Raw genomic sequence first — 14,299 nt, 5'->3', positions numbered from 1 at the left:
CTTTATTTCTGCATTTGAAATTTTTTCTTCTAACATGAAATTGATTGTTGACTATATTAATGTCACTTTCAGGATAGTGTTTTACTGAATTCACCCTGTAAGTTCTTTCCAATGTATTAACTCCCATTCTACTCTCTCAGTCTTTATTGACTGCTTTATTCTCCTTAGTATTATTTATTGCTACGTGGCATTATGTATACTTATTTATTGTTTACATTCTACTACACTATGAGATAACCTGAGAAGCAGGACTTTGTGTATATGTGTGTTTTAATTTATTTTCAGTTTTCACCATTTATTGTAATGTTTGTTACGAGTTTTTCACATTGCATTAATTGTGTTAAAGTAGTTTCCTTTTATTTCTACTACTTTATTGACTTTTTTTTATTTTGAAAGGTTTTTGAATTCTGTCAAACACTTCTACATTAATTGAAATATTTGATCCCCACTTTTATTCTGTAATGTACTATATCACATTGATGAGTTTTTATATATTGAGCCATCTTTGCATTTCAGGAGTAACTTGCACATGACTAGATGTATAGTCCTTTTTAAATGCTGCTGAATATGCTTTGCTGTCATGTTTTTTTCATGATTTTTGTATCAGTATTCACAAAGGATTTTGGTATGTAGTTTTCTTATGGTGTTTTTGTTAGGCTTTGAACTACAGAATGAGTTAGGAAGCATTCCCTCCTCTTTCTTTTTTCTTTTTCTTTTTTTTTTAAATATTTATTTATTTATTTATTTTTGTTTTCTGCGGGCACAACATCTTTGTTTGTATGTGGTACCGAGGATCGAACCCGGGCCGAACGCATGCCAGGCGAGCGAGCTACCACTTGAGCCACATCCCCAGCCCACATTCCCTCCTCTTTGATTTTTTTTTGGGTTGATGTTAAAGCTAGCAGGTCTAGAGCATTTCTTTGTCAAGAGATTTTTGATTACTGAGTCAAGGTAACTGTCCTTCGACAGATATGTAGTTTTCATATATTTTCTCCCAATCATCATCCTTTCCTCTCTTTGTCTTCTTAACAATTTTTCACAGAGCAAAACTTTTTAAATTTGAATGAAGCCCAGTAGATCTTTTATGGATTATTCTTTTTAGTATTAAGTCTAAGAATTTTTCGCTTAGTTTTAGATCCCAAATATTTTATATTTATTTTTTAAAGTCTTTAATTTTACATTTGAATTTATGATCCATTTGAGTTGATTTTTATGTAAGGTATGAAACATACTATCAAGTTATATGTTTCATTTGGTTCTATTTGGTTTGATTGCTTTTGCTGATGGATGTCTATTTGCTTTAGGATCAAGACACACTGTGTTCCCTTAAATTTTTTTCTTTCAACTTTTGTCAAAATTCAGTTGAACAGGGGCTAGGGTTGTGTCTCAGTAGTAGAGTGCTTTCCTAATATGTGAGGCACTGGGTTTGATTCTCAGCACCATATATAAATAAAATAAAGGTCTATTGAAAACTAAAAAAAATATTTTAAAAAGATTCAGTTGAATACCTGTGTGGGTCTGTTTCTGGTTCTCTACTGTCTTCTATTGATCATTGTGTCTATTCCTTCAGAATGCCGCACAGTCTTGATTATTTGTACCTATATAATAATCTTGAAATTAGGTAGACTGATTGTTCTCAGTTTATTATTCTTTTTCAAAATTGCTTTTATTGCTTCAGTTCCTTTGCCTTTCCATATAGATTTTAGAATAATTTTGCCCTTATCTTCCAGATATCTTGCTGAGATTTTGGTAGGAATTATGGTAAATCTCCACATAAAGTTGAGAATTGACTTCTTTACCACACTGAGCCCTCCAATCCACAAGCAGTGGTCTATTGTCAATTTAGATATCTTTGATTTCTTTTATCAATATTGTGTAGTTTTCATTATAGGCTCTTTACATGTTTTGTTAGATTTACACTTGAGTATTTGATTTCTTTGAGTGATTATAAATGTTATAGTTTTAATTGCAGTATATTTGTATTCATGACTAGTGTATAGAAATTCAGTTGTAGCCGTGTGTGGTGGTATGTGCCTATAATTCCAGTGACTCTGGAGGATTACACATTCAAGACCTGTCTCAAAAAAAAAAAAAAGAAAGAAAGAAAGAAATGCAGTTGAACTTTGGGTATTTATCTTATACCCTTTGATTGTGCTTGATTTGTTTCCAGGTAGTCAGACAGTCATGTCATCTGCAGATGGTGGCAGTTTTTATTTCTTTGTTCTCAGCCTGTATGCTTTTTATTTCCTTTATTGCCTCGTTATATGTTTCATCACTACAATGATCAAGAGTGGCAAACTCCCTCCACCCTTTTTATTCTGTAATGTGGTGTGGTCCTGTGTTCTTCTCTTAGAGGGAACACATTCAGTCTTTAATCATTAAGCATAATATTAGTCATAGAGTTTTTGTAGATGCTCTTTATTAAGTTGAGAAAGTACTCTTTCATTCTGGTTTCTAAGTTTTTATCATATGTAAGATGTTATCAAGTATTTTTTCTCATCTGTTTATATGATCATGTGGTTTTTCTTCTTTACCCATTTCATATAGTAAATTACATTGATTGGTGTTTGAATATCAAACAGGCTTGCATCCTTGGAATAAAACTCCAGTTGTTCATGGTGTACAATACAATCCTTTGTATATATTATTGAATCTTACTTGCTAATATTTTGTTAAAATTTTGTGTCTTTATTTATGAAGGATCTTATTTTGAATTTTTTGTACTTTCTGTTATCTAGTTTTAGCAATAGGTTAATATGAATTGGGAATATCCCCTCTGCTTTTATTTTCTGGAAGAGATTATTTAGAATTGGTATTAATTCTTCTTTAAATGTTCGGGGAATTCTTTAGTGAAATCATCTGGAGATTTCTTTTTTGGGAATTGTAAAATTACAAATAAGTCTGAGTGCAGTGGCATACACCTATAGTTCCAGGAACTCAGTAAGCTGAAGCAGGAGAATCACAAGTTCCAGGCCAGCCTGGGCAATTTAGCAAGACCCTGTCTCTGAATAAAAAGGGTTGGGAATATAGAGTGCCTCTGGGTTCAATCCCCAGAACTACAAACATAAAACAAAACAAAAATTCAATTTCTTTAATTATGAAAGAGCTATTTAATTATCTATTTAATGTGGTAGTGTTAGTTTGCACTTCTTGACAAATTGGTCTGATTTATCTAAGATACGAAATTTACGTGTCTAGAGCTATTGTTGGTAGTATTCTCTTATTGTGTGTTTTGTTTTTGGTTTTGCCATGCATGAAAGCTTTACTATTGGAAAAAAATTGTAAGGCTTAAGCAAAGAGCATTCTCAAGAGAGAGAAAGAGCTTTCTTCAAGCAGAGAAAGACCTCTTACTATATATTTAGATATTCAATTTTATAGTGTCTATCCTGCTTCATTCCCAATATTGGTAATTTATGTATTTTTCTTTTTTGCCATTTGTACCAAATGTTTTTTTTTGTACTGGGGATTGAACCCAGGGGTGCTTAACCACTGAGCCTACATCCTCAGCCCTTTTAATTTTTTTATTTTGAGACAGGACCTCAATAAATTGATGAGGCTGGCGTTGAATTGAGAGGCTGCTTCAGCCTCTCAAGTTGCTGGCATTATACACATGCATCATCATGCCCAGCTTTGTACCAGAGTTTTTTTGTGAGTTTTACAGATGTTTTCAAAGAATCAGCTTCTTGTTTTATTGATTGTTTTCTATATTATTTTTGTTTTTAATTTTGTTATTTTCTGCTTTTTATTTTTTTCCCTTCAGGTTGCTTGGGGTTTACTTTGTTCTTTATCTAGGTTCTTGAAGTAGAAGCTAAGATATTGATTTGGGATTTTTCCTCTTTGATAATGTGAACCTTTGATACTATTTTTTTTTTTTCTCTCAGCACTTCTTTAGCTGTCTCTCACAAAATTTGATATGTGTATTTTCATTTCCATTCTATTCTGTGTATTTGTTTTTTAATTTCCCTTCCTCTTCTATCCATGGATTATAAGACTTCCTCTTCTATCCATGGATTATTTTCAGGTGTTTTTGGTTTCCAAGTGTTTAGAGATTTCCCTTTTTTCTTTCTTTTGTTGGTATCTAGCTTGATTCTGTTTTAATCAAAGAGAATACTGCAAATGATTTCAATTTTTAAAAGTTTTTGAGATTTGTTTTATGGTCTAGAAGATGGTCTATCAATGTTATATGTAATGTGGGTACTTGAGAAGAATGTATATTTTGCTATCTTTGGAGTGTTCCAAAAAAATTCGACTCACTTCTAATGTTTGATTTATGTTTTTCTGTAATTTTGCTGATTTTTCTGCCTAGTTCCATCAAAAGTTGAATGAAGGGCAGGGGTTGTGGCTCATTGGGCTTCATTCAAATTTAAAAAGCATGTGTGAGGCTCTGGGTTTGATTCTCAGCACCGCATAATAAATAAATTAATAAACAAAGGTTTATCGACAATTAAAAAAAAGTTGAGTGAAGGGTATTGTTGTCTTCAGCTTGTTGATTTGTCTCTTTCTTTTTCAGTTCTCTCACATCTTGCTAAATATATTTTGCAGCTATGTTGTTTGAGCCCTACACATTTATAATTGCTGGGTCTTGGTGAATTAACCCTTTATTGTTATATGTCTGTCTCTGATAATTTTCTTGGTTTACCTTATCAAATACTAATACAACTACTAACATAACTTTTTGTTAATCTTTGCATGATAAATTTTTTCCTATTGTTTTACTTTCAGCTACCTTAATGGTAGTATATACAAGTCCTCTTCAGTTTATCATGGGATCATGTCCTAATAAACTGATTATAAGTTGAAAAGATTGTAAGTGGAACAATATGTAATATACCTAACCTACTGAACATTGTAACTTAGCAACAAAGTATGCTGTAGAGTCTTCATTTTTTACCCTCATGATCTGATGGCTGACTGGGAGCTGTGAGTTAGTGTAGTTAGGATAGTATTGTTGAAGTATGATTTCTACTGAATGTATAGCACATTCACATCACTACAAAGGGGAAATATTGGAAGTCAAACCATTAAGTTGGGGACTCTTCTGTGGTTGGGTCATGTTTCAGGTTGCCTCCTTCTTCGTTTCTAGAAGAATTCCAGAGTTTTTAGTTGAGCTTAGCAGGAGAAGTAAGGAAAAGTTTATCTACTCTATCTGAAGTGGAAGTCCCAAAGGCATTGTTTTATTGTTACATATCAATTGCTTAATTTATATAGCCTGAGTTTAGTAAATATTTGTTGAATGAATTCATTATATTTTACTGATCACATGCTTTGTTAGTTTTTAATGTATCAAATACTCGATGATTTCTTATTGTAAAATCTAGAGAACATTAGTTTATCTTTTCCCAGGGCCAGATTTAATCTTACCTAGGTAAATTGTAATTTGTCTCAGTTTAATTGATTTTTGTTTATATTTTGCCTTACCTCCTAGAAGAATATAAAAACTAGAGAATGTGTTTAGCCCTGAATGTTTATTTTTTTCTATGTTCAAATGATAAAAAGTCCACCAAGTACTTATTAACTCTTTTCAATTGTTTCTTACTTTTTTTGACGAATGAATTGTTATAGAGATTAACTGAGATAAAGGTAATAACCAAAGCACTACTGTGACTGTGGGATATATAAAAACAGAGTTTGGGCTGCAGATGTAGTTCAGTGGTAGAGCACTTGCCTAGCATATGCAAGGCCCCTGGGGTTTGATCTATAGCACCATTAAAAAAGGAGGGGGTTTATTTAAAAATTGTTTCTGTTATATTTTATTAGTTAGAAGCCTATATGGCACCTTTAGAGGTAAATTATAATACTATAAAAATATTTTGCCAGTGGTTTGGGAGGATAAGGCAGGAGGCTCTGAAGTTCAAAGCCAGCCCTAGCAACTTAGTGAGTCCCTAAGCAACTTAGCAAGGGCCTGTCTCAGAAAAAAGGGGTGGGGTGCTGGGGTGTGGCCCAGGGATTAAACAGCCCTTGGCTCAATCCCCAGTACAAAAAAAAAAAAAAAAAAAATCTTTAGAGGATCAGATTTAGGGAATATTTCTTTTGTTTGATTCAGAAAGGAATTCTTACTGCTTTTTTGTTTAATTGGTACTCTTACAGGTCCCTTTAATAATCAAGAGATGGCGGAATGGTTTCAGGCTGGCTACTTTACTATGTCTTTGTTGGTGAAGAGAGCATGTGATGAAAGCTTCCAGCCTCTCGGTGATATCATGAAGATGTGGGGAAGAGTTCCCTTCTCCCCAGGCCCAGCTCCCCCTCCTCATATGGTGAGTACTTTCCAGCTCAATTGGAGTACATGTAGAAACAGGATCACTTGGTTCTCTTTGAAACACAACCCCGTGTTACTTTTTTTTTTTTTAATATTTTAATATTTATTTTTTAGTTATTGGCAGACACAACATCTTTGTTTGTATGTGGTGCTGAAGATTGAACCCGGGCCGCATGCATGCCAGGCGGCTCGTGCTTGAGCCACATCCCCAGCCCCCGTGTTACTTTTAATAAGAAAGAAATGGTAGTTCTTTGAAAGTGATTGAAATGATAATGGGAGACTGAATACTGAGCTATAATGGCCTTTTCAAATCTCTCCCTCCCTCTCTGTCCCTTGTGTACTTGTGAAACAGGATTCTTCAGTACCTTTCCAGCAGATGTAGCATGAAGGAAAACCAATGACCTACCTGTGGTCTGCCTCCTTACCACTCTAAGCTCATGTTAGAACTTTTACCTTCATTCATCTGCTGTGCTTCAACATAAATATCCTCTTTGAGTTCCTTAGATGGAATGCACATTCTCCTCCTGGTATCTCCATTTGCCTCTTGTTTTCTGGCTCACAGAATTCTTAAATTTGAGTCTTTCCCTGAAACAAATATCATCAGTGCTTCAGGATATTTCGGGGACTTAAATCTTTGGCTGGGGAATCCTTCTTGAAGTTTCTCCAGGCCTCTCCCCAAAAAGTTCCTTTTGAAAGTTTCTTAATAGTATCTCCCTCTCCATCTCTTTGATAGTACCTCCTGACTCTTCCTCACCTTAAGGAATCTCTTATAATTAAGACACCATCTTATTCCACTAGATGGCGTTGTTTAGTTTTTAAAGATACTAGAGTTTTTAGTTAAGGGTTTGGGTAAAAGAATAGTGTTTGAGGGGAAGGTCTTGGATTCATTTTGCTTTCAGATATATATACAAAGTGGCTTTTAGGTTCTTTGCAATTTATTTAATAGTGTTTCTTCCTCCATCCCTTTACTCCCAGGGGGAGTTGGACCAGGAACGATTGACCAGGCAGCAGGAACTCACAGCCTTATACCAGATGCAGCACCTCCAGTACCAGCAGTTCTTGATACAGTAAGCAAAAATGCAGCATGATATACTGCAGCACCAAAGGGGCTTTAGACAGGATCTGCTCCCCAGTCTCTCACCTTTACAGCAGAGAGCTGCAGGCTCATGTGATACTTTAGTAGCCTACTAGTGGCATGTTGACCACTGTACATTCTAACTATAGTCTTATCTTACCTCTTAAATGCCAGACTTTTGCAGAAGATGATACATAGTTATAATTTTCAAGGTCTGTATTTATTAAAGGAAGAGGCAAAAATGTTTGAAGAACTTAATGCCTTCTGAGGCTGTCAGTGAGACAACATATAGGTGACTAGCAGGAAGAAGTTAAAGTTTATACTGTTTAAGAGTAGGCCGAAATGATGACAAAATCACTCAGGTTGCATAATCCTTATAGAAGAAGTAGGTTTGCTCTGGTGTGCAGGTTGGCAAAGTCTGGCCTTGGTGTGGCCTATTACTTTTTTTTTTTTTTTTAATAAGCAAAGTATTACTGGATCACAGGTCCATCCATTTGTTTACAGATTGTCTGTGGCTGCTTTTGCTTCACAAAGGCAGAGTTGAGACTATGTGGCTTGCAAAGCTGAAAATATTTATTCTTTGCCCCTTCTCAGATCTAGGGGGAAAAATTATCTATAAATTTCCAAGTGGAATTATTCAAATTTAAAAAATTTTATAGACATAATTTTATTTTTTGCAGAGGGTATTTCATTTGGAAATAGCTGTTAAATCTGTTTTATTTTTCACTTTTAATCTGGTAAGGGACTGTTTTCATATTGAAGGCATTTGGCACTTTTCTACATTTTGTGGGATTTTTGTTGTTGCTTGCTTTTTGCTAGAAATACATCATCTATATATTCACCAGACATGTCATCTATGAGTTTAGTTATCTCTGAAACAAATTATAGAATTTTCTGTGTGAAGGATCATAAAATATAAAATATAAAAATATAAAATATATTTGGTTGCTATTTCTAATGATTTTGGGGGTGATGATGAACTCAACTTTATCTTTCGATGTCTTACTCAAGTGAACTATAAATGTAGGGTCACTCTTTTTTTTTCTTTTTTCTTTTTTTCCTTTAACTTTTTGAAGACAACAATACGCACAGGTTTTGAATCAGCAACAGAAAACAACCTTGCCAACCCAGCAACAGCAACAGTTGGCTCTTCTCCTCCAACAGTTCCAGGCTCTAAAGATGAGGTTGGTGGTCATTTCCATTATGTATCACATTTGTGTGTGTGTGTGTGTGTGTGTGTATGTGCATGCCTGTGTGTACATTCACACATGTGAAAGAATTAAAGGAAATTCGGTATAATGAGTGAATTTGTCAGAATATTGACAGATAACCCATATCTACATGTTGTATATAAAAACAATATAGTTTTAAAAAGTAATTTAGATGGTCATAGCATTAAAAAAAACTTTTTTTTTAAATAATAACCAAAGAATAATGAGAACATTATTCCTTGAAAAGCAGCATGATCTTATGGAATTGTAAGAACAACAAAAAATCATAGTCTAGGATTTTAATTTTACTTTCATCCATAATATCTGTAAAAATATATTAACAATGCTATATAGAGTTAAGATTTTCTGGAACCCAAAAACCATTAAAGTAGGTGCAAGGACAGGGAAAAATTATGCAGAAAGCATTTAGGTTTCTGCTCTTTCAGATTATGATTCAGGATATTTGTCTTAGCTCCTGAAGATGTGCCAGTTACTGCTATCAAAACCTTACTGTCTGATTTAATCAAAAGGATTCATATTTCTCCTTTGAACCTTAATCTATCCTATGAAGCAGGCAGGTTGGTGGTAGGACCTCTGTTTTAATGATAGGCAAACTGGGGCTCTGTGAGGCTATAGGACTTGACTAAGCTAATGTGGAAAACTTCAGAGACAAAAGTGCAGACTTTTTGGCTTTTTTATCATAACCTGCCACCACTGTGACTTTTGTTGACACGATCAGGGTTTTTAAAAGATAGTAGGTACAGCAGTCATTTAGAAACCAACATTTGCTAACACTGTAGAAGATTCCTGTGATCACTGTGCCTCTATTTTTGTTCCTCGTCTAACTTCTTTGGTAGTTTGGTGCCAATAACCTGGAAAACCCATAATAATCTAGAAGTTCCTCTTATTTTTGCAGGTGACAAGAACATGTTAATTTTTTTCCCCCCTCTTGCAGAGTATCTGATCAGAACATCATTCCCTCAGTAACTAGGTCTGTGTCAGTGCCAGATACTGCCTCTATCTGGGAACTTCAGCCAACAGCCTCACAGCCTACAGGTAAACACTTAAGAGTGTAGTAGTAACTTATAATTCAGTTTTTAAAAAATGTGTCAGATTTTTATCCGTTCTGTATTGAGTATTAACAAAAAGTTCCATTATTAATAGATCATAGAAGAAGACTGAAGGTATTAAAAATGCACTGTAAAGGATTTTCTAATGGGAAAGTCTTAATTGCTCTTGGTTTCTTTAGTTAAAAGTGAAAACATGCATAAGTAAAAACAGATCTCTCTTTGAGTTAAGGATTGATAACATGCATTAATATTGTAGATGCCCAGAAATGTAGGGAAGAGAAAAGCATGCTTTGAAATGAGTACCTTCCTTCATCCTCTGATCTTTTTGCATCAAATTAGAAAATTTGTGGCTAGGATTCTTTTTTTTTAAAGTCAGGATACTGGTGAAGTAAGTACTTCTTTTTCTTAAGGTCTGATGTCTGCAGAGGTGTGGCAAGTTTGAATAATGAGTAGTTCTTATACGAGATATGAGTTTGGGGGCTGGGGTTGTGGCTCAGCGGTAGAACGCTAACCTTGCACGTGCGAAGCCCTGGGTTTGATCCTCAGCACCATGTAAACATAAATAAATAAAGTAAAGATATTGTGTTTAAAAAAAGAGAGAGCTATATGTTGTTTGAAAATTCTTAGGAACTGTAAACATTGGTGAAGAGCTGTTGAGCCATAAAGCAGTATTCTAACACTGATCCTGCAGATTATGACAGTGAAAGGATGTATTGTCTTCCTTCAAAAACTTTCTATGCTATGTATATCTTATTATTTTTATAGAAGTCATTTATATTTAGGATATTAAAATATTCTCCAGTGTTTTGAAAACTCCTTTGGATTTGTGTGGGGTCATAGTCCTTTTAAAGTCTATTGGCTTTATACAGTACTTAGTAGTAGTTCATAAATTGAGTGTCATAGGAAATAGATCAAAAGCGATGTTAGCAAATCTTGTTGGCAGTAACAAAACAGACTCAGAAGCCTTTATCTGTCATTTCCATGTATGATCCTGTACTGCCTTTTAGATCACCCTGTCCAAATATTATTTGTAACACCTCTCCAACCTTGCCAGAGACCTCCCCAGCTCCAGCTGTAACACACAGGGTCTCTTTCCAGATGAAACATTCCGTAACCATTTTTAAATGAATAGTTCAGTGACATTTAATATCTCCACAGTGTGTACCCACCTAGCTCTCTCTAGTTGAGTATAGCAAGAGGCTGTATGGCTACTGGAAGTCTATGGAGTTGGATCCAGCATGCTGGGATTGAAGTCTTGGCATGGCCACATACTTGCCATATGCCCTTGGGAGTTTTAAAAACTAGTTTATTACCTGTAAAGTTGGGGAGATTTGAACAGATGCCTTTATAGAGCTTTTGTATTTTGACATCAGTTCCCCAATTAAGGCCCTATACTTCTTTCTTTCTAGATGTATTGAAGGACAGTGATAGAAATGAGAATCTGCTGGTAGTTCAGTCTACTTAAAAGCAAAACAGATGTGTATGATAGAGCTCATTCAGGCCCAGGAAAAAAGCAGCTTTTTTTTTTTTAAATTATGTCCATGAGTATATGACCGTGAGTGCAAGCTCTGACTTCCCTCATTTTTTCCTTTTTCTTACAGTTTGGGAAGGTGGAAGTGTATGGGATCTTCCCCTAGAAACCACAGCACCAGGCCCTGCCCTGGAACAGCTTCAGCAGCTGGAGAAAGCCAAAGCTGCAAAGGTCTGGAACTCATGCCACCATGGCTGTGCATGCCTCCCAGCTTCAGGACATAAGCCTTTCTCTTTATTCACTTCTTTCTCTCTTGCTAGCCAGACCTTTTCTTTCTAGTTTACTTCTGCTTAGCTGGTATAAGTACATTCATATTCTATCCTTTTTGTGTCCTCTTCTCCCCAAAACAGCCTCATAATATAATTAAAATTAAAGAGGGAGCAATAGTTGACATGAATGATCATGGTCATGTGTGTATTTTAGTTACATTATTCTTATTATGAGCGTTTGTTAGAAATACTAAGGCTGTAACAAATATCCACTACATTGTTTGTTGAACTCCTGATCTGTGGCTTAAGTTCTCACATTGAATCTTTATAGTCATTTCCTCATATCCCCAGACATGACTGAAAAGCTGGAAATTATCGCTAGTCCTGTGTTCCATCCACATTTCCTAGAGGAGCTAGAATCTTGAATTTTGGAGTTAAAGAGGATGGATATCTGTGCCAACTCCTGTTGTCATTATATAATGTTTTCTGGGATCTCATGCCTCCAAGCGAGTCTCATTACTATTTTACCTTTAATGCATTCCTGTTGCTTGAAGTAGTAGTAACAGTCTATATTTAGAGTGCCCAAGATTCATGGTTCAGGTCTTTTTCCGTAAATGAGTGAGACACCATAGTTCATAGAATTCTTGAGCATCTTTTGGTTCCTTGGTGCTTTGTGTTGGGAACATATAGCTGATGAAAGTAGAGTCCCTTGGGGAGTTTGCAGTCTTGTGGGGGCCGGGAAGGGAGGCACAGATTATTAGCACTCAAAGTAGCACAGTGTGGTCAAGAGTATAGGGGTCATCTACCCATTTAGAGAGGTGGGGATCAGGAATTGGGTTACACTTCGGATAGTAATACCAGAGTAAATTTTCACTTTAAGGGTAGTAGGACTTAGCCCAGGTGAAGGGTTTAGGGATGACATAGTGGAAGGAGGTGAATATTAGATTGCATTGGAAGGACTGCAACAACAGTAAAGTGAGGGAGAACATGCTGGACTCTGGAGACAGTTGAGTAATGTGGTGTGGCCCAGAGACAAGGTGTATCTGAGCAATAAAAGATGAGAGACTAAGGAGATGAGGATGGTCATCATGAGGGTACTTTTTCATGTCATATTAAGGAGTTAGATTTATTTTTAGAGTGAAGTGTGCTATTACATCTAAGTTTATGAGTATTTCTTTGTTTTATTTTGGTGGGAATTGGTATTGAGCTGGGGAACATGGGCAGAGCTAGATGAGGGAAAACTTGATAAGAGACTCTTAGGAACATGGATGAGGAAAGTGAAGGCCTGAACTATAGCTGTGGCAACGGGACTGGAGATAAGGTGCTGGATTTGAGTAGTATTTGGGAAATATATGTGATATAATTTGGTAAGGTCTTCAAACTTTAAAGAATTGTATCATTTTTCACACCAACAGCTTTACACAGTAGCAGTTGAACCTTGTAGCTACACTGTTAGATCTTAGGTCAGAAAATTCTTTGTAGGGAGATTAAATAACAGACATGCCATCCCAGGAGTGTTCTGATGATACTCTCATACTGGCCACTTTCTGTCTGCAGTGCAGTGCAGTTTGGAGAGGAGAGAGATGGCCAGAATGGAGGAGAATGCATTCAGTTTAAGTTTTTGGTACTGGGGATTGAACCCAGGGATGCTTTACCACCAAGCTATATCTCCAGTTCTTTTTATTTTTTTTATTTTGAGACAGGGTTTCATTGAGTTGCCCAGGCTGGCCTCAAACTTTCGATCCTCCTGCCTCAGCCTCCTGAGTCGCTGGGATTACAAGCGTGCGCCACCACACCCCTGCTTCTTGTGGTTATTGTGGCTCATCAGAGCTTAGAGTCCATGCAGGGTTTCATCACCCAGTTGCAGCACCAGCAACTGAGTGAATGGCAATGTCTGCACCCCCCAGCTTCTGCCAGTTCTGCTCAGTGCTTTTGGGGTGCTCCTGTGCTTGATTTCAAGTTTCTGAGAATACTCTCCTGTAATCCCAGCTAGAGCAGGAGAGAAGAGAGGCAGAAATGAGGGCAAAACGGGAAGAGGAGGAGCGAAAGAGGCAAGAAGAGCTCCGGAGACAACAGGAGGAAATTCTTCGGAGGCAGCAGGAGGAAGAGAGGAAAAGGCGGGAGGAAGAAGAGCTTGCCCGAAGGAAACAGGTACATCTCTGGGAACTGTCTTTGTCAGAGTAGGGCTTCCGTGATCTGCTCACCAAAGGAGGGGGGGGGTATTAGCATAATTAAGATCAGAACTTTAGAAGACTCACCTTTATAGAGAACCTTTGTTTTCCACCAGTGCCCATAGTCTTAGTAAGTCATTCTTTGAATTGATTTCTTTTTCATAATTTTCTGCATTTTATAAACCAGTTAGATTTCAGAAGTTCTAGCCTTTCTGCTAAAAACATGAGGGAGTAATTTTGGTGAGCAGCATAAATTTTTTTTTTTTTTTAAAGTCAAGTGTGTTTTCAGAAAATAAAATCTACAATAACATAAAGTGGTTAGTCTTTAAACGTTGGTTCAGTGGCATTATATACACTCATGGTGCTGTGACTTCACTACTATCTGTCTACTGAGCTACTTCATCTTCACATACTGAAACACCTTACCCATTAAACAGAGAGTCCCATTTCCTGCTTCCCTGTGTCCCCGGTAACCACAATTCTTTCTCTCTGAATTTGTTTCTGATACCTATAATTGGAAGTATGCAATGTTTGTCTTTTTTGTGACTGGCTTATTTCATTTAAGGTTCATCCATGTTGCAGCATATGTCAGGATTTCCTTCCTTTTTAAGGTGGTGTATATTCCAGTATACATTTTATTTATCCATCTCTTGATGGACATTTGGATGACTTCTATTATTGGCTATTGTGAATATTGTTGCTGTGAACATTGATGTATAGATGTATTGAGTTTTACTTACAACTTTTGAGTATGTACCCAGAAGTGGAGTTGCTGG

The 14,299-nt window shown here is 36.1% G+C and overlaps 1 protein-coding gene across 5 annotated transcripts in view; it reads left to right on the top strand.

Moving 5' to 3' along the window:
• The window catches only part of Gigyf2 (GRB10 interacting GYF protein 2), a 127,325-nt gene that overhangs the window by 87,226 nt on the left and 25,800 nt on the right, over positions 1–14,299 (top strand). For all 5 annotated transcript variants that reach the window (XM_076865488.1, XM_076865492.1, XM_076865491.1 and 2 more), the window contains 6 exons: positions 6,088–6,254; positions 7,232–7,323; positions 8,408–8,515; positions 9,498–9,598; positions 11,214–11,314; positions 13,342–13,503. In XM_076865488.1, the coding sequence (XP_076721603.1) occupies positions 6,088–6,254; positions 7,232–7,323; positions 8,408–8,515; positions 9,498–9,598; positions 11,214–11,314; positions 13,342–13,503 (731 nt within the window). The remainder of the gene's footprint in view (positions 1–6,087; positions 6,255–7,231; positions 7,324–8,407; positions 8,516–9,497; positions 9,599–11,213; positions 11,315–13,341; positions 13,504–14,299) is intronic.

Source organism: Callospermophilus lateralis, chromosome 9, assembly GCF_048772815.1.
Source record: "Callospermophilus lateralis isolate mCalLat2 chromosome 9, mCalLat2.hap1, whole genome shotgun sequence".
NCBI lineage: Eukaryota > Metazoa > Chordata > Mammalia > Rodentia > Sciuridae > Callospermophilus > Callospermophilus lateralis.
The sequence above is the reverse complement of the archived record's forward strand: the minus strand, read 5'-3'. Positions and strand labels throughout refer to the sequence as shown.